The sequence below is a fragment of the Cylas formicarius genome, unplaced genomic scaffold (assembly GCF_029955315.1).
Source record: "Cylas formicarius isolate icCylForm1 unplaced genomic scaffold, icCylForm1.1 PGA_scaffold_1__22_contigs__length_36826433, whole genome shotgun sequence".
In the NCBI taxonomy this organism is placed as follows: domain Eukaryota; kingdom Metazoa; phylum Arthropoda; class Insecta; order Coleoptera; family Brentidae; genus Cylas; species Cylas formicarius.
In genome coordinates this window covers 32,021,761-32,040,989 of record NW_026844264.1, presented here as the reverse complement: position 1 = coordinate 32,040,989, position 19,229 = coordinate 32,021,761, and the positions used below count along the sequence as shown (strand labels likewise).

The 19,229-nt window shown below is 36.3% G+C and overlaps 2 protein-coding genes across 2 annotated transcripts; both read right to left on the bottom strand.

The window, feature by feature from the left end:
• Positions 1-441: 441 nt before the first annotated feature.
• On the bottom strand, positions 442-7,536 carry LOC132697162 (glucose dehydrogenase [FAD, quinone]-like). The gene is made up of 7 exons (XM_060662456.1): positions 7,368-7,536; positions 4,616-4,831; positions 4,295-4,557; positions 3,781-4,223; positions 3,390-3,569; positions 843-1,167; positions 442-790 (listed from the first exon to the last, which is right to left on the bottom strand). Exons 1-7 carry the CDS (start codon positions 7,534-7,536, stop codon positions 575-577), a joined length of 1,812 nt encoding a protein of 603 aa, XP_060518439.1. The 3' UTR covers positions 442-574.
• Positions 7,537-7,928: 392 nt separating this feature from the next.
• On the bottom strand, positions 7,929-13,102 carry LOC132696866 (glucose dehydrogenase [FAD, quinone]-like). Its single transcript, XM_060661958.1, has 8 exons — positions 13,037-13,102; positions 12,713-12,920; positions 11,880-12,095; positions 11,556-11,818; positions 11,061-11,503; positions 8,746-8,925; positions 8,363-8,687; positions 7,929-8,304 (listed from the first exon to the last, which is right to left on the bottom strand). Exons 2-8 carry the CDS (start codon positions 12,888-12,890, stop codon positions 8,095-8,097), a joined length of 1,815 nt encoding a protein of 604 aa, XP_060517941.1. The 5' UTR covers positions 12,891-12,920; positions 13,037-13,102; the 3' UTR covers positions 7,929-8,094.
• Between the last annotated feature and the right edge of the window lie 6,127 nt (positions 13,103-19,229).

The window sequence follows — 19,229 nt, the reverse complement described above, 5'->3', positions numbered from 1 at the left end:
TTGATCTTCTTCCAAAACGTTCCGTTTAAAGTTGCCCTGTTGTAGGCGAACGTCCAAAGGGTAATCTTACTGAAGGAACTTTAACATACCTTTTGCAAATGGACTTTTTAGGATTCCGTTTAGTATAAAGGTCTAAAACATGAGGGTGTGACTTCATTAGTAGCTTTGATGTCGTTACTGGCACTGGAGTTACTCAAAGCAGCCCTTTCGTACCAATTTGGAAATGTTTTTGACTATCCACTTCAAAATGTTCGTCGAAATTTTTTCACTGTCACTATCTTGCCACTTTTGAATAACACCGCAGGGAAGCACTTTATTTTTACAGCTTTTAGTATTTAGAGTATTGGAAATTGACAAACGTTTATTGGAAGAAAATCACTAGAAAATGATTAAAATTTTATTAGTTCTAGACTATCGTCAAAGTAGATTATGTAGGTGACATCTATGGAATCTAGAAGGTATATGAGTCGAAAGTAAAACTAATAAGTAACGCAATTTTAATAAAAGGAATAATGTGTCGTCCTCGAATGTCAAATGTAAAGCTTTTAAAAATTGCACCATTCGGGTGCACAGATCATGAAATATGTATTTTGTACTCTTGTTTTATAAAATCGGCGGCTTTTTCTGCGATCATTATTGTAGGAGCGTTCGTGTGCCCTGAAATCATGATCGGCATCACTCCTGCGTCCACGACCCTCAGGTTCTCAACTCCATGGACTCGCAGTCTACAGTCCACTACCGAAGTATCGGTAGAATTTCCCATACGGGTCGTGCCTATGGAATGATATGTCTAAAATTAATCATAGGTAAATGCTTGCTCCCTTCTTCAATTGATTACTAACCGAAGAGCCGAAGTACTTGATGGCACAGTACCACCAATCGTCAGAGAATTGCTCGAATTGCCCATCGCATGGCTCGGCTGGCGGGTGTTCGACCCAAGCCCGATACTCCTGAAACGTCTTAGTTTCGTTAAGTCTAAGTATATACTTAACCCCTTTCAAAAGAGTATTAACGTCTCGTCCGTTGGGGTCGCTTAAATAATTTGGATCGATCAGTGGTCGATCGATGGGGCTGTTCGATTTCAACCTCAATGTCCCTTGCGAAACAGGGTTCAATAGGCATACGATAATGTTAATATCGTGCAAGGCTTCTAGATCGGGCGAAATGCTGAAAAACGTAAAGCAGTTTTAATCGTGAAAAGAGTGGTTAATGTTAAAATTTTATATACGGTCAAAAAATGCTGAAATACTGATCAAAGACGCAGATGAGAACGGTACGCTGTTGCCACGTTATGTCAAATATTTCGCATGCTGCTAGCTGCAGGTAAATATTATTTCCATTCAAACAGCAAGTGAAAAAAAATCAATGTAATGCCAGAATACGAGCATGAGCATGAGACAGTAGGTTGTGTCACAATTTATTTCAGGTGATTTGAACATTACGTACAATCGATCAAGTCTACGGCACGCGGAAAACTGTACTCTGTTTACCATCTTTCTCTGCCTGCTATTACATCTGCGAAGGAATTTTATACAAATTTTTCAATCATCTGGCGAGCAAGTTGTGTCACAGAATCAGAAGTTTAGTGAACAACACCTTCTCCTACTCCTGCTTAAATATTATCATTTTATCATTGTTATATAATAGCCACCAGCTATTCCACATCAAAAAAATTATTTGCTGAACACTCGACATATTCTATATTAAAATTATATATTGTTTTAAAGTTGCGATCGCACGTATATTTTTTCAAAAGAAATTAAGCACGAACCTAGTCATAGCACTGCTGCTATCAAACCGAAGACTGCTCTCCAAAATTACGGAGTAGATTCTCATGATAAGGAAAATAGACATAGTTTTATTAATATCAAAAAGGAAGAATGTATTCACAACAAATTTATGCAATTTATCTTGATAACATGTTAATTGGCTTCAATTTTTTTGTATTTTTGGAGATATCAAGGTAAACAAAAAAACAAAATGTAGGGTAAGTAGTAAGTAGTAGGGTAAGAGGTATAAAACAAAATACTATCAATTTTCTGACATACAAGCCTACATCAAATATTTTTTAATGGAACACCCTATATATTATATATGTATTTTATAGAATATCTTATTCCGATTACAATGATGTAACACACTTTATATTTTAGTCCACTCGTTTTTGACAAATCGGTAAAAATAGGAAATTTTTATGTAATAATTTAATTTCAAAGAGTGCCGTGACTGACTGCAACAAATTGACAAATTAAAGTAGAACAAAAACATCAAAAATGACAAGTCACACTAAAGTAAAAAATTCTTTAACTATTCTGCTGTATGTGACAACCATTTTCCTAAACCCATTTCTGATACACTGTAATTGTATGACGTCTTGCTTTTAGTAAAGTTTGCCGATTGTCTCTGAACTGATTGATTGCCGAAGTTCCACGACATTATTGCAAGGAGTTTTAACTTGCATAACATTGCGAGGAGGGGCACAGTTTGCCATATAATCACCGCTCATATATTTAGGGGTAAATCATCTATATATTGTTCTATTTGGTGCTCTAAGTGTGTGTGGTCTAATATCGAACCCAAAATATGCCGATCTATGACACTACATCATACATTAATTGATTGGTACTCATGGGTTTTTATTTGGTGTATTTGTCTAGGATTATTTAAAGACAATTATTGGTATTTTGTCCGTTACATCCCTTTCTTGTAGCGAACGAACGTGTTTTTCAAAAAATTATTATTCTCATTATGTCCTTTTAAAAAATCTAAACAAAACTTCATCCTCCTTTGACATTGTTCTGCACTTAGTTTTTGGAGTTTTACGTAATTTAAATACGTTATATTTATATTCTTTCAAAACTCTGGTAATAGAGGAAACTGGCTGTGCTTATACTACTTCATTTAAAACATTTTTAGCATTTGATACGTTACCGTTTTCTGGAAATTTCTCTGCCAGCCTTGGAAATATCTGTTTCGAAGAAGCTTCGCGATCTGGATAAAGTCTAATATACTAACGACGAACTGCGGTTACACTTTAAATATTCAAAAAGTATACTTAAAGCATATCACTCCTTTCTCTGGTGGTAAATTCACGAAAACCCATTTTAACAATGACGACATGGACGTTGTTTACTACTATGTCAAACATAAACATATTTTTTTTGTCAGTCAGGTCACTCTTTGGAATCATAAAAAAAATTTCTATTTTCGCCGATTTGTCAAAAACGAGTGGACTAAAATATAAAGTGTGCTGCATCGTTGTAAGCGGAAAACAAACAACAAGAAAGTTACAGCTAATTAAAATGTTATCCAGATAAATTAAACGCACGGTACCTATTCAGGCAGAATATCTCTTCTAATTTCTATTCATAAAGTAATGAAAATCTTACCTGTCGTTCAATGTCGGCGCTGTTACACCCAAAATGATCTCGATTTCTGGCAGTGTGGGAGTTGTCTCTTCCGGGTTGACGAAAGCCAGGATATCAGAAAAACCCGTCAGCGGCCGTTTGTTTTTTAAGTAAAGTTTCAATTGCTCTTCGAAGGATACGTTGAAAAAGGTCCGATTTGTTCTGGAAAAGACAAAGACTTACTCAGGGGAAGAATAATCGAGCCTTTGGTGGAGGAAATCGAATCTTGCCACTGGGTCCAATATTTAGAGTTATGCTTTATTAGATACTAGTAGCAAAAGATTTTAAAGAAGACGTTTTTTTCTTTTTCTTTTATAAATAGCATGCTTTGCTTCTTCGTTTGCTCGACAGCTAATATATTTGCGAGACTCACTTGAACTTTAAGACGCTATATATAACCTGGTCCTGAAGTGATTTTCCAACCGGTAAGTTTTTGACGACATTAATTCCCAATTCTTTCAAATGATCCTTTGGTCCGATTCCAGATAACATCAAAATCTGCGGGGAACCGATAACGCCAGCTGATAGAATAACCTCTTTGCTTGCCTTACTAATAAAACGCTTTCCACTTTTAACAAACTCCACTCCGTACGCCCTCTTGGAAAACTTGTTAATGTGGAGTTTAGTTACGAAACTCCGCAAGCTGACCGCTAGGTTAGTCCGATGCAGTACGGGATCTAGGAAAGCTCTGGCGGTGCTGGCTCTTTGGTTATAATTCAGAGTGTACTGAGTTGTACCTACGCCTATTTGTCGTTTACCATTGTAATCGATTTCTTGTACTCCTAGTTCGGCGAACGCTTCAAAAAGTGCTGGCTGCTGCAAAGTGAGTTTTTCATCATATGCAGACTTTGACGCTTATGTGATTATAAAAAACAATCGACCCATACCAATTCAGGTGTCTTTGAAGTGATGTCAACAGCCAACGGACCTCCGACTCCGTGGAACCTGTCCTTCCCCGGTCCAAACGCCACATTCTCGGATTTTTTAAAGTACGGCAGTACTTCTTCATAAGACCAGCCCGGATTGCCGAGTTCTGCCCATCGATCGAAGTTTAGAGGGTTGCCTCTATTATATATCATACCATTAATGGAGCTTGAACCGCCTATTACCTTTCCCGCAGGATGTGGACAACGATTCCCAGTGCCAAATCCTGCAATTATCAGTTCATGGGTTATTTATCTTAGATTGACAAACAATCGGTTGTGTACCTAGGCACAGGTTACTCTGAGGAGTGGTGGAGTATGCCCAGTTCATTTCAGAGTTCCACAAATAGTTCATCATGGCTGGAATAATACTGAAATCGCTGTCGTTTCCACCAGCCTCTAACAGCAAGACGTTCCATTGGTTTATTTCCGACAGGCGATTCGCCAAAACTGCCCCTGCCGAACCTCCCCCGACTATTATGAAATCGTATGTTCCATAATCTGAAATCGAAAATATGTTAGCCGTGTTTTATGCAGTTTCCAAAAAATATAATTTAAGGACACAAAAAATACTTCGCTTTGGATATTAAGTGCAAGCAGCAGTGGATATATTGAATTGAATTCGACGCAATATGACCACCAATAGTACGCAATAAAATTATCTGTTCTAGTTTCGAATATATTTTGAAAAAACCAAAGTTTTTTTGTTTGTATATTTCATAAATTTGTAATCTTTGAAATAAATTAAAAGCAAAGAAGTAGATTAGATTAGATTTTTTAAAAAATTGAGGGAACGATTTTGAGTCTATTTTAAAAAGAAAACTTCACATAAATATATGTCCTAACGTCTTAATTTTTGAGCTTCTGAGTGGTAAAGTTTTCAGGAATAAAATGCATTTTTTTAATATCTGTAATACCATGTTCTATGTTTTAATGCAATTTGGCACCATGTATCAAGAGTGATTATTTAGTGTACTACAATTTTTTTTAAAGTCGTGGGCGTATGCAATTTCACATGTCTATTTTTGCGGACATTGATGGTACGCCACTGATTTCTCTTAAAATAAAAATCGTTCTTACAAATCTCCAATCATTTCTAAATAAAGTTTTTATTGATTTTTTTTTAATCGGATATACGGTTTTCGCTTAATGTCGTTAATATGGCAGCAGGCAGAGAATTAGTGGCGTGCCACTTACTGTTTATGAATATATGAATATTTTGGTTAATTGGGTCGCCACTGCACTGGTTAAGACGAGAATTTTTTTGCCAAAAACAAAAAAAAATAGCTACACATAACCTAATAACAAGATAAATAATAAACGACTCTTATTTAAATTTATTTTATTTATTTATGTTTACGTAGTTTATTTACTTAAGTAGGAAATAAAAGTTATAATGATTCTCTTCATCGTTTCATATTAACGATATTGTTATGACTATGGGGGAAGAGGTTTTTATTCTACTAAAACCGTACATCGGATTGAAAACAATCAAGTAATTTAATCAGTGGCGTACCATGAACGTCTGCCAAAATAGAAACGTGAAATTTCGTACATCCGCCGCTCGCGTTTTTCAAAAAAATTATGGCACATACATAATACAAGTATGGCAAATTTTATTTATAATCTCTATAGGGTTAGTACAGATATTAAAAATATATATTATATTTTTGAAAACTTTACCACCCTGTATCTCAAATGTTAAGACGTTTAGGACATGTGTTCATATGAAGTTTTTTTTTTTCAATTGACATTCAATTAGAAACAAACCAACAAAAATCAGAAGAACCAAGCTTTATATTACCAACAACATTTCAAAAGTATTTCATTTAAAATAATATCTCTTACGGGGAACTAACTACATTGTTAATCAGTCCTCTTTTTTTAATATTGTTTTTTGTCGTTTTCCTTTTTTGATGTATTGCCTATTTCATGTCTTTTTATATAGAATTGGTATAATAAATGAAGTTTGCATTGTCTTGTTATATTCTCGGTTAAGATAACAGCTCAGCTGACCTGCGCCGAGTTTAAAATAAAGGCGGTTTTATTTATTTATTTTATTTATTTATTTGTCTATCTTTTATGGCTCCCGATCTATTTCACAGCTATTTCGGGATACAGGAGATAAAATTACTCAAAGCTGTTTATATTCTTAAAACCTTTATTCGTCTAAAATGATAATTAGTAATACCTTAATATCTAAACAACTTCCATATATGGAGTTAAATAAATCAAATTAAACACAAATTTTTTTTGTGTTGAAATTTTAAAAAGAAGACAAGCTACATGTTTCAACTATACATAATTATCATTATCGGGGTCCGACTGAAACTCATATATGAAGAACTAAAATAGGAGCAAAATTTAAAATGTTTAGTAAGAATCTAATAACGAAAACGCATAATACAAAAAAAAGAAAATTATAAAAAAAAAGAATATTTTATTAATTCTAATCTATTGAAACCCTGATGCTGACAATTTTCTATTATTGAAACATATCAGTCCCTTTGAAAAAATAAATAATAATTAATTCCTTTTGATTCTCTTTAATTTCAGAAATAAAAAATTACCACGTTGCAAAATATAAGTCAACGTTCTTGGAATATACATGTAATCTTTTTTACGTAAAACTTGGAATTTTAACAATGGGTCCTAATCTAGGCTACGCACCTTAAGTCAGTCAATAAAGATTTCGGCGTGACAAAAATATTACCAGGATAGCCTATTGTGCACTCAAAAGAAAGGTCTGTAGTTAAATACGTTTTCATAAATCCCACTGAATATTTTCGGTCGAATTCTGGTAAAGGAATAAATTATAGATCAAACTGCAGTCTATTTAATAAAAAATTCTCGTCATAGAATTTAAAGGAAATATTTCTGAAAACGATTTTATTTAGGTAAGCATTCATTATTTACCTGCTTATTATTTAGCACTGTTTGGTCAATTGAGCTATTGCTTTAAGCTCTGTCACTAATTGTAAAATATCGTTGAGAACAAATTATTATTAAAAAATGTAAAATATTCGTGGAAACTTACCGTAAAGTGTAGAATCGGTTACGTTGACCAATTCGCTATTATCTTGCGGCAAAACATATCGTTGCCAGTAAGTAATATTATTGACAATCATATTGTAATAATCGTCCAAGCCATAATTCGCGCAGATGGGAGATATAAAAAATATCAAGAAACACGCCTTTATGTGCATAGCTATTATCACTATTTCAGTAACGTTGAATCAAAATTATTTAAAATCGCTTATATACCGTCAAATTTAAATTTTGCGAAATTGTAAATCCGTTATCTCATCTACCAAAAATTATCAGATTTGCGAGTGTGGCTGACAGCATTTTGTTCAACTGATATTTTCTGCAGCCGAATCATCTAGTTACGTTCACAGGCAAATCAAATTCATTATGAAACTTGATGTCTTGCTGTCTGGAAAAGTATGAAACATGATAAAATTTGGAAGGGTTTGATGGGAGCATATTGAAGCCGGACAAGATCAAGCAGTTTTTTTGCAGGTGTGGTTTTTCAATTTGACACAGATTTAGACAAACAAACAATCATTGTGATAACAAAAAATACTTCGTTGCAAAATATTTTATTAACCATTAACCACAAGAACGTTCAACCACAGTAGAGATATATAGTATTTACAGAAAGCAAAATCAGATTTGGAGATTTTATATTTTGGCATTGAAATAAGCATATTTCTTCTGTTTTTAAACTAACATTAACAATAAAAGGTATAATTGATAATAAGTTAAACAAAGTTGTAATCTTCTTTTATCATATCGGCAGCTTTCTCTGCGACCATTATCGTAGCTGCGTTCGTATGCCCGGAAATCATTACAGGCATCACTCCAGCATCGACAACCCTCAGACCGTTAATTCCATGGACTTTTAGCCTGGAGTTCACCACTGATGATTCCGTGGAGTTTCCCATTCGCGTCGTGCCTATTGAATGATAAGTCTGGAACAAACAACTCTATCAAAATGAATTGTTCTCTCCGAAAAAGATGGCGACTCACCGATGAGCCAAAATTTTTGATGGCGCAGTACCACCAATCGTCAGAGAATCGTTCGAATTGCCCGTCGCATGGTTCTGCTGGAGGATGGTCCACCCAAGCTCGGAACTCCCGGAACGCTTTCGTCTCGTTCAGTCGCAACACGTACTTGAGGCCTTTTAGAAGAGTGGCCAGGTCTTGACCTTCCGGATCGTTTAAATAGTTTGGGTTTATCAATGGTCTGTCAATAGGACTTCTGGACTGAAGTCGCAGCGTTCCTTTCGAGATGGGGTTCACTAAGCAAATTACGAACTGGATGTCGTGCAGAACGTCCAAATCAGGGGAAATACTGCAAAGTGATTCGAATAACAAACAGTTCCGACACAATCAGGAAGTGATGATCTCACGTGTCGTTAAGCGTTGGTGCTGTCACAGCAATAATTATCTCGATATCTGGACGGCTGGTAATTGTTTCGTTTAAATTTATGAAAGCCAAAATTTCGGAATGGCCCGTCAGAGGTCGTTTGTTCTGTACGTAAAGCTCCAATTGATCTTTAAAGGTGATATTAAAAAATGTCCGGTTGGTCCTATAAAAAGTGTATTAATGTAAAAATTACTATTTACAAAACTTTTGTATTTCTCCTGAGTCGGTTTTTTTTAGTCGAACTTACTAACGTTTCGTCAAACATCCTATTGGCTTTTTGAGACCTTAACTGACCATAACGTTATCCCCAATTTTCATAAAATGTCTTATCATGTCAAAACCTCATGCGTTTATAAAATCCTTAGAAAATCTATTTTCGCTTCATTTCGAGAAAGAATTCCTTATACCCGTAAGGAAATAGACCAAATCAATAAGACTCCTTGGTCTCTACATCTTGAAATTGCTTCCATCTTGTCCCCATCCGAGTTCGATACTCTTTTAAAGACGATTCATGACAAAGCTTTAAATCTTCGTTTATCTTCTACCCAAAATCACAAACTAACATCGAAGTCAACTTCTGAACACTGTGATAAATGTATCATCACACCAATTGTAGGATATGGAAAAAATATTACAACTTCGTCTTTGCCTCACGCATTATCCCAAAAGAGGAAATCATTTCAAATGTCGAGTCTATCCTAAACAATGTACCATCTCAACTAATGAAAATCGATTTGAAACCGCAAAAATCCTTAGAAAACTAAAACACCTTAAATCTAATATTCGAAAGCCTGAACGCATTGCCCTAAAATCTCTAAAATCTAATCCCGATATCGTAATCCTAAAAGCAGTTAAAGGAAATGCTCTGGTGGTCATGAACACAAATGAATATTTGGAAAAGGTTCAAAATATTCTTCCAAACGGATCATATCGTCAACTTAAAAAAGATTTTACGTCAAGTCTGTTATGAACCCTTCTTCTCTATCAGACTCCTTGAAAAGTCTTTCACTCCTCATGACTCTAAAATTCCATGTTTTTACGGACTTCCTAAGATTCACAAACCAGGATTACCCCTCGACCTGTTGTTGGTTGTCCAACATATTCTCTTGCTTTTTTATTAAAAGCTTTTACAGGGAAAACTGACATTTTCGTACTTAGTTCCTTTCACTTCATTGACAATTAAAAAACATTACATTAGATACACAACATATTCTGGTTGATTTCGACGTAGAATTCATTTTTATTAAAGAAAAATGCTTGAATGGAACACATTTTTCTTACAACAGTCAAATTTTTCAACAAACGTCGGGAGTAGCTATGTGTTCTGCATTAAAAAGAAACCTCTCTACACCTTCTATCTAAAACTATATACACCCTAACATGCGTTTTACCATAAAATTAGAAACTAATAATAACCTCCCATTCTTAGATACTCTTATTAATAGAAAAATCAGACCTAACATTGCGTCATTGTGTTTACAGAAAACCTATGCACACAGACGGATACCTTAATGCATTGTCACATCACCATTCGTCTCAAAAATCATCGGTTACTGAACCTAGAATTAAAACACTTCACCCCTAATCTTCTCACTAGTAATTTCCACATTAAAGATATTAAGAGTACCATCACAAAATACACCTTCCAATAGCAATGGGCCCAAAAGCAATCCCACACTTGCCACTGTGGTCCTTCCTTACATTCAAAACATTATTGACCACATATCAAAAGTTCTAAAGAAATATAACGTCGAAGCCAGATGTACCACTTGTCCAAAAATCCCTCAACATCTTGGATCCGTCAAAGACAAAATTCCATTTGAGATGCCAGAGGCCGGACGAAAAATATCAACTAAGTTCAAAGAACATAAAAAAGCCTTAATATCAGTAATCTCATCAGCAGTTGCCGAACCCAATCAGGAAACCGAACATAAATTTCATTCGATAACACTAAAATTTCTTGCATGTAATCAATTCTTCTACCAACCAAAAATCCGAGAATGTATAGAAATCTATAAGCAATCTAACAATCTTAACCGCAACTGAGGTCTTCGCCTGTCACCAATATGGGAACCAGTCACACGAGACGATGTTTATGCCGCTCATTTAGATCCGCCCCCTCAAACAGTGCATAAGCAGGTTTCAGTCAAGCTCTGAAGAAGCCAACAGGAGGATTGACCAAACGTTAGCAAGTGAGACTCAATAACAACTGATGGAGAAATCCAGAAGTTCTGTAAATAGTGGCCTGTGAAAGTTTCTTGGAAAAATGTAAAAATTGTTCATCGTCATCAGTGGTACCTGTAGACTAAAGTGCTGAAAATCACTTGATCCTGAAATGTCGAGCCAACTGGTAAGTCTTCGATAACATCAATGCCCAACTCATTCAAATGATCTCTCGGTCCGATTCCGGACAACATCAGTATCTGCGGCGAACCGATCACCCCTGCTGATAGAATCACTTCTTTTCTTGCCCTAGTGATAAAGCGCTTTCCGTTTTTAACAAATTCCACGGCGTACACCCGTTTAGAAAAAGTGTTGATGTGTAACTTAGTGATGAAACTGCGCAGACTGACTGCTAAGTTAGTCCTATACAATACGGGATCTAGGAAAGCTCTGGCAGTGCTGGCTCTTTTATTGTAATTTAGTGTATACTGAGTTTTTCCAATTCCTAGCTGTTGTTTCCCATTGTAATCCGTTTCCTCTACGCCAAGCTCCTCGAATGCTTCAAATACGGCAGGTTGCTGCAAATTAATTTCATTATACCACATCACAAACTCCAAAGTGAACACTTACCAATCCGGGCGTCTCGCTGGTTACGTCGACTGACAAAAAACCTGCTGTGCCATGATAATCATCTTCCTTGACTCCAAAAGCGACGTTTTCAGATTTTTTGAAGTACGGCAATAAATCTTCATACGACCATCCGGCGTTGCCCAGTTCTGCCCATTGGTCAAAATTTACGGGATTGCCTCTGGTGTAAACTAATCCGTTGGTGGAGCTTGTGCCTCCGATTACCTTTCCCGCGGGATGAGGACAGCGATTCTCATTTCCCAATCCTATAAGGTTTTTCACTTATCACTTAGTATCGTACAGTATTTGAAGCTAGACGTGTTAAACCTTGGCAGATATTTTCTTGAGGTGTGGTGGAATATGCCCAGTTCATTTCAGAATTGGCCAAATAGTTTCCCATGGTTGGAATTATGGTAAAGTCATTGTCATCTCCTCCGGCTTCCAATAGCAATACCCTCCAGGTGTAAATTTCTGATAAGCGGTTTGCCAGGACTGCCCCAGCCGAACCGCCCCCTACTATTATGAAATCGTAAACTCCATAATCTGAAATGAGATCATACACTAGATATTTGTCACACTGTCGTGAATGTTTCTAAGGATTTTATCAAAACATTATAAGTTCAATTTACCAACTGTCAAATAGTGGCAAACAAATAATCAAAACAAAAAAATAATGTATCAAGGAAATTTCTTCTTTTAAAATTATGCTCATTCCACTGCTATAGTTGTTTTTATTCCTATATAGAGGCCAACTTTCCAACTTCTTTGGAAAGAAACCAGAGCTAACAGACTGCAAGGGGCAGATACCTAAAATATTTGCGAGCAACCTAACGAATTGATAGTTACCTATTATCATTACAACTCAAAATTCAAGAGAATTATGGCATTGATTCTAATCTTTAAAAATGATACTAGTGGGACAAAAATCGAGGAAGTTTAAAAATAAAATTATATCTAGGTTCATTTGACCCAGCAATCCTTAAACTGTGACACATTCTTAAAGTGCCTCCAACTAGTTTCATGTAGCACTATGTCCAAGTCTAAGACAATTCGGAATCTTCAACAACTATTTGAATATCCATTTTGTGATTTAGTCGCAAAATGGATATTCAGAATATTAGGAGTATCAAAGCAATAAACTAAAGTCAGCATAGACTTACCATAGAGGTGAGAATCAGTCACATTCGCCAGTTCGCTATTCTCTTGAGACAAAACATAGTTTTGAGTGTAGGTAATGTTGCCTACTACCATATCGTAGTAATCTTCGAAGCTGTCATAATAAGCGGGAGACACCAACTGAATAGAAATCGCCAGAAAACATATCACTATAGCATGCATTGCCGGTCAATCCAAACCACTGCAATCTACCTAAAGATGTTATTGAATATATACCAAAATTTCAACCTTCAAAATTTCAATTATCTTACGCAACGAAATTTATATAATTTGAGTTGTGGCTTTCGATTAGTTGCTAGTATACTTACTGGAATTAAAATTTCGGAGGAGTAGAACCCAAAGTGATTCATTTTTTCCGGGAGCACTGAGACCACAGTGCTAACGAGTTGCGAAAGTTGTAAGAACTAAAAACAAAATCAGTGAGCTTCGGTTCATCTTCATTTTTTTGTATAAATATTGGCAGTGGTCGCGATGAGTTTATTTTGAGCACTAAAGTTGAATTGTGCCACACTGCATGTCTATTTTCTGAGTTTGAAGGGAAAAAAAATCGAAGAAGTGATTACGTGGGGATTTCACCTTATGGTGTGAGCTTTTGAAAATGTAGAAAATTTTGGAAATGACGGCGGACAGCGGGTATATTGCATAATTCCACTTAATACAGCGAACTCGAAAATTAAGGGTCAATGAATCAGGTTTGTACCATTGAGATGCAGTTCAAGGCTTCCTGTTATCTGGATAATAGTGGGTTATTAACCCCGATCTTGCCAACAAATTGCGATTCACGTCAAATTGTCGGGGATAACAATCATCTGAAAAAATCACGTAGCCTGCGCTTAACGCTGACGTCATTATAGATACGAGGATGGTATTGCGAGTCTGCAATTAAATTTGCATTGTTCAAAATGTGAATGCACTGTTTTTTGTTTTGTTTTATTTGTTCCGAGTTAATTTTGACTGAATTATTGACTATCTTCAATGTGAAATTTGGATCAACTAGTTAACTTCCAGTTTGTTGAAACATTAAAAAACATTGATATAATATATTCAACGAAAAACGAAGAGACGCATATTTCAGATTTTCTATCATAAATAATGTGATGTGATATGTCGTTTTCAGTTCTCAGTCAAAATAAATCACTTTAGTTTGAACATTAAAAGACGTAGTAAATATGATATAAAAGTTTTAAACTTTTCTTTTTCAGATATTTAATATTTTCTTTAAAAAATAACATTTTCAGGAATATTTCCATTTAAGTTTAACACATTGTCTTAAATATTAATACATGATTGTTCCAAATATAAAAATATAGTTTTAGTTTTCTAGTTTTCAGATATTTTATTTATTTTATTTGGTATAATATTTCCATTCCTTTAGGCAAAATTGACACACTTTTTCCATAATTTTGGCTGCCAATTTGCCAATTATATCAATTAAAGTCATCGAAAACTCCAAATCACATGTCACATTGACATTATCATAATCGCTGTGTAATTATATCGTAAATTAAATACGGACTAACAGTATTCGATGACTTCAAGTGGGTCAAATTTTTATGATACACATGGCGCAGATAGTATTTACTAAAAATATTTAAGATTAAAATACATTTAAATCAATATCAGTCATTGACTTGGCGGCTCTACGTATTTTAATTCATACTGAAAATTTATGGGATTGTTATTATTATCTCAAACCACTCTATAGGTGCCGGAAGCTCTGTATCAAGGTTCGAATTTTTATTAAGTTAGAAGCTGAACTTAAACTTCAACTTCTAACAAATTATTCAGCGTTGTCGTCGTGGACAAATTGCCCGTCCGTCCTACCCTCTAGAAAATTGGTTTGCAACGTGGGTGTGTCACTTTCAAAAAGGGTGCCGACTGCAACGACCGGCAAATCGTCTTAAGCTCTGTGATTTTGCCAGGTCGCGTGGCCCCATCACGTGCCGTACACGAGAGGCCCCACTTACATGTGTCAAACATGGTTTGGTTAGCGCGTATGGCCAATGGCGTTATCTGGATGCTTTGGATTGCACCAACAACACGAGCTCCAGCTCATTCATTAAGCCTTATAATGTCAACCATCAAAAGACATTTTTTGATGCCAAACATTTTTTAAAAAAATACCAGTGACGTTCGTACCAGAAAAAATGCTAAGACACTGCTCTTTGCTAAAATAAAAATAAGTTTTTAAATCCCCATCAATTCATTTTTAACTAAAAAAATAAATCAACGTTTTAATAGAAGTCTCGTAAATTTATAAACATGTCAATGAAACATCTACATTAGTTTGAAAATTAAGTTTAAAAAAATGTTTTTTTTTAGAATTTCAACACTATATACTACAAAGCGCAAAATTATTTAACCCAGACCGCTTATACAGGGTGAATCCTTCAGCGATTGGAAATATGTAAACCGTAGAATCCTGTGCTGACTTACTTTAAAATCACTTAAATGAAGTGTAGCTTATTGCTGATTGACTAGGTGTTTTAGTTAAAAATTAGAAAAAAATTGTCCACTACCTTAAAACTATTCAACCCATGCTTGTCAGACTTATCGGGAAGTATAGGTGTACTAAATAAACCCTTTTGGCTAATATCAGAGCAGTACAACAGAGAGAAACGATTGGTTTACGCTCCCCAAATATTTACGCAATTGGGTAATATCTTTTTTTGATATTCTAATGTTTTATATCTTTTAACATACTCTTTCTTTGTAGTGATAAAAACATTATTTTTTGAGAAAATTTAAACATTTCCAATTATTTCTGTCAGACTTATTAATTATTTCTGCAATTTTGCCACATTTTTGCATCTCCAATGATCATTGCTATAAGGCATATGAAACTCCATACAATGTAATATAATATTATTTATTGCATTTTTATAACGAGCAGTTGAGTTCAACATTTAAATACGAATTTTGGCTCCCAAAGAAAAAAATTGTTATAATCTAAACAAAAGTGCAGTCTAATAATACATTTACAAAATTTTACAATGCAATTGTTAAAATGACGGATTCTTCCAAATTGTCTATCTTACTGAAAAGTAACGAATGAGTATTATCCATACGGATTTTCTCTAGGATGTTTGAGATTTATATTGCATTCTATTAAAACCAAAACCGATATATTTTTTTTGATCTTGCAATAGCAACGTAAATGAGTTGTCGCTTTCGAACATAATAGAATGAAGAAAACAGACACACGCATCTATGACGTCAGGCCAATGAAAATGTTATCCAAAAATATCATTTTTCTTTAACATTATTCAATAACTGCAAAGCAGACAATGAAATCGGTTGGTGCGTTCCTGCCTTGTCCTGCCCTGACGTTTGTACCTCATTCAATTGTCAAAGTTCGACGCTCAATTGTTCGGAAAGATAAGCCATTGGATTTAGTTTTCCGCTAAGCTGTTTTCTGGTTTACTTTTCGGTTTTGTTTGCGGGTCGTGAATTATTTATTTGCTATGAGCACGTTTGTTCGAGTGCGCGCTATCTTTATTTAATTTTTTTAAGCCTATTTAAGGGAGTTTTTATTTGGTTTGATACTGGGGGAGAATAATAATTTGTCTTTCACATGATACGGTGGTGGGAAATAATTATGTTGTATGCGGAACCTGCAATTATGACCGTACAGTTTCATTAAATTCTCCAAAAGAATTTTTAGATCTTCTTGCAGTCACTAAGCTTTAAAGCTATAGGTAAAAGGACTTTCTGATGGAGTATTCAACAATTTTTTTTGCTATTTGGGCAAGGGTCATTTGGAATCTTTGGATTTAAAACATCCTATCGCTTCCAAGCCGTAACTAAGGTACCGGAAACGTCCTAAGTGGCTCGCGACCGTGCCTAACGAGGTTGACGCTTTGAAAGTGACACTTTGCTCAATTGGGTATATTAATGTAGCAAGTAAAAAAATATATAATACAAACCCAAAATTAAAAAGTTTCCCATATTTTTATAAGCTCCGGCCAGTTATCATCGCTACCATTAAAATGACATAATCGGCCACACTTAAATATGTTGCCAAACAATCGAGACAATGAATAACAAAAGAGCTTTGCGCCGGTTCCCAGGGGGTTAAAACGGGGGTCTTCCTTCCCGTACGTGGGGCTATATTTTCCGGAGAGGTCGCCTATAACCGCCGACACAATGGGCGGAAACATATTGCTGTAGATGACAGAAGTGTGGCCTACTAATTAAGATGAATTAATGATGGAAATTGATTGTACGGGGGTTCTTCGATAAGTTTACGTTAAAAAGAAAATTATATTTTGTCACCAGTTTTATTTTTTAAAGAAAACTGATACAGATCCGCCATGTAATAGGTCCCAAATGTTATGATTTTGTGGAAAAATACTTTTTCCGTTAAGAAAACCTTATTTTTGCTGTTTTGTGCTTAAAACTAATCTGTCAACATTTTTAAGAACAAAAAAAATTTTACTGTTTATTTATTCATTTATTTGGTAATCAACGAGATACTGCAGGTTTGCACAACAATAGTACTTTAAAAACATAGCTAGCTATAACTAAAGTTAAAATATTAAGCTAGAAATATTGCTTGTAACAAATCCTTATAATAATAAATAATCTTATTGACATTATTTACGTTGTTGACCTTTGAAAGTTTTTCTAACTTGCACAGGAGACATTGAGAAAATATCAATAGAACACTAGTTGCGACTTCGTAGAATTCTACATAACGAATTTTTTGCGTTTGATTTTCTAAAAGGAATATTAAAAATAAAATAATAATAATAATAATAATAATAATAATGATGATGATGATGATGATGATGATGATGATGATGATGATAAATGCCTTTTATGCTGAATGCCAACTACCTTCAGGTTGCCTCCATACTTCAGCCGCATTATGAAGGACTACATGCGGGACCGTACACTTACGTACCAAATGGAGACAGGCACAAGGACGAGACGGCTTACGGCTGGAATGGCGCAGGGTTCGATCTTGGGCCCGGACTTGTGGAACATTGACTACGACGGGATCCTGAGAATCCCGATGGCACCGGGAGTGCACCTAGTAGCATACACGGACGATGTCGTCATCGTGATAGTTGCACGGGACGGTCGTTAGGCGCAGCTCCGGCTGAATCGAGCTCTGGGACAGATTACAGACTGGTTACGGGGACGAGGGCTAGACCTAGCCATACAGAAGACCGAACTGACGTACCTGACACGAAAGCACATTGACACGAATGTGCAAATGACAGTAGGCGGGACCCAGATGGCGACCAGAGGCGAGGTCAGGTATCTCGGTGTCTACCTGGATACGAGGCTGAGGTTCCGGTCGTACATCAGGCGCGGCGTAGACAAGGCAGCTTCAAAAACTGCAGCACTCAGTCGCCTTATGGCAAACACGAGAGGACCAAAACAGAAGACGCGACAACTACTGATGACAGTAACCCATTCGATTCTCCTGTACGGAGCCGAGATATGGGGAGACGCGATGGAAGTAAAGAAATACCGACAGGCCATGCTGTCGGTGCAAAGACGTGGGGCTCTTCGTATCGCGTGCGCGTACCTAACAGTCCCCGAATCGGCGGTGTTCGTTATCGCCGGTGTGATTCCCATAGACCTCTTAGCTCTTGATCGAAAGAGTGTCTGCGAGCGTAATATGGAACTGGGCAGGGCAAGGGTGTCCAAAGAAGCACGCAACGTGACGATGGATGACTGGCAGACTCGATGGACTAACGGCACGGACTCCACTTGAACGAGGAGACTAATCAGAGACGTGCGACGGTGGAAGGAGAGGGACGGGGGTGAGGTGAATTTTTACCTCACTGGATACTTCCGGCATTGCCTCTGCCGCATGGGTAAGGTAACGAGCCCATGCTGTAAGTACTGCGGAGAAACTGACAACGCGGAACATACGTTTTTCGACTGCTCACGATGGACGGTAGAAAGACAAAGACTCGAGACGTTAACTGGACCGATTACGCTAGACAACGTGATTGACCTGATGACGTCGACAACGGAAAACTGGGACCTTGTGGACAAGTTCATAAGGGACACACTATTAAGAAAGAAGGCAGACGGCTGCCTAGAAGACTAACGAGACAACACGTGACGTGTTGACTGATACTGCACGGAGAAATACAGGAACGACAGATACGAACGCCACGTGGCACAGACACGCCCCCTAGTTGGAAGTAATGTGAACAACAGTTCCCAGGTAGGTGGTAAAGACGAAGGGTTTGCTGGGTTTAGCCGGTAAGAATCCGGCACTCCCGACGGGTACGCATCCCTGTCGGGGTCTTCCCATTATGTGGGACAATCAGCACGCTAGAAATGCTGTTTGGCTGATGTAAGATTCCCGGCGTTATCCCTCGAAAAAAAAAAATGCATTTTATTGAGTAATGTATCATCAACAATATTTAACCTTAGACATTAGGGTAAGTTATAAAAAAAATCTATAAAAACTTAAATTAAGTTGCGTAATTATCCTCAAGTTCCGGCTTTGTGGGGTCAGTATATCAGTATGTA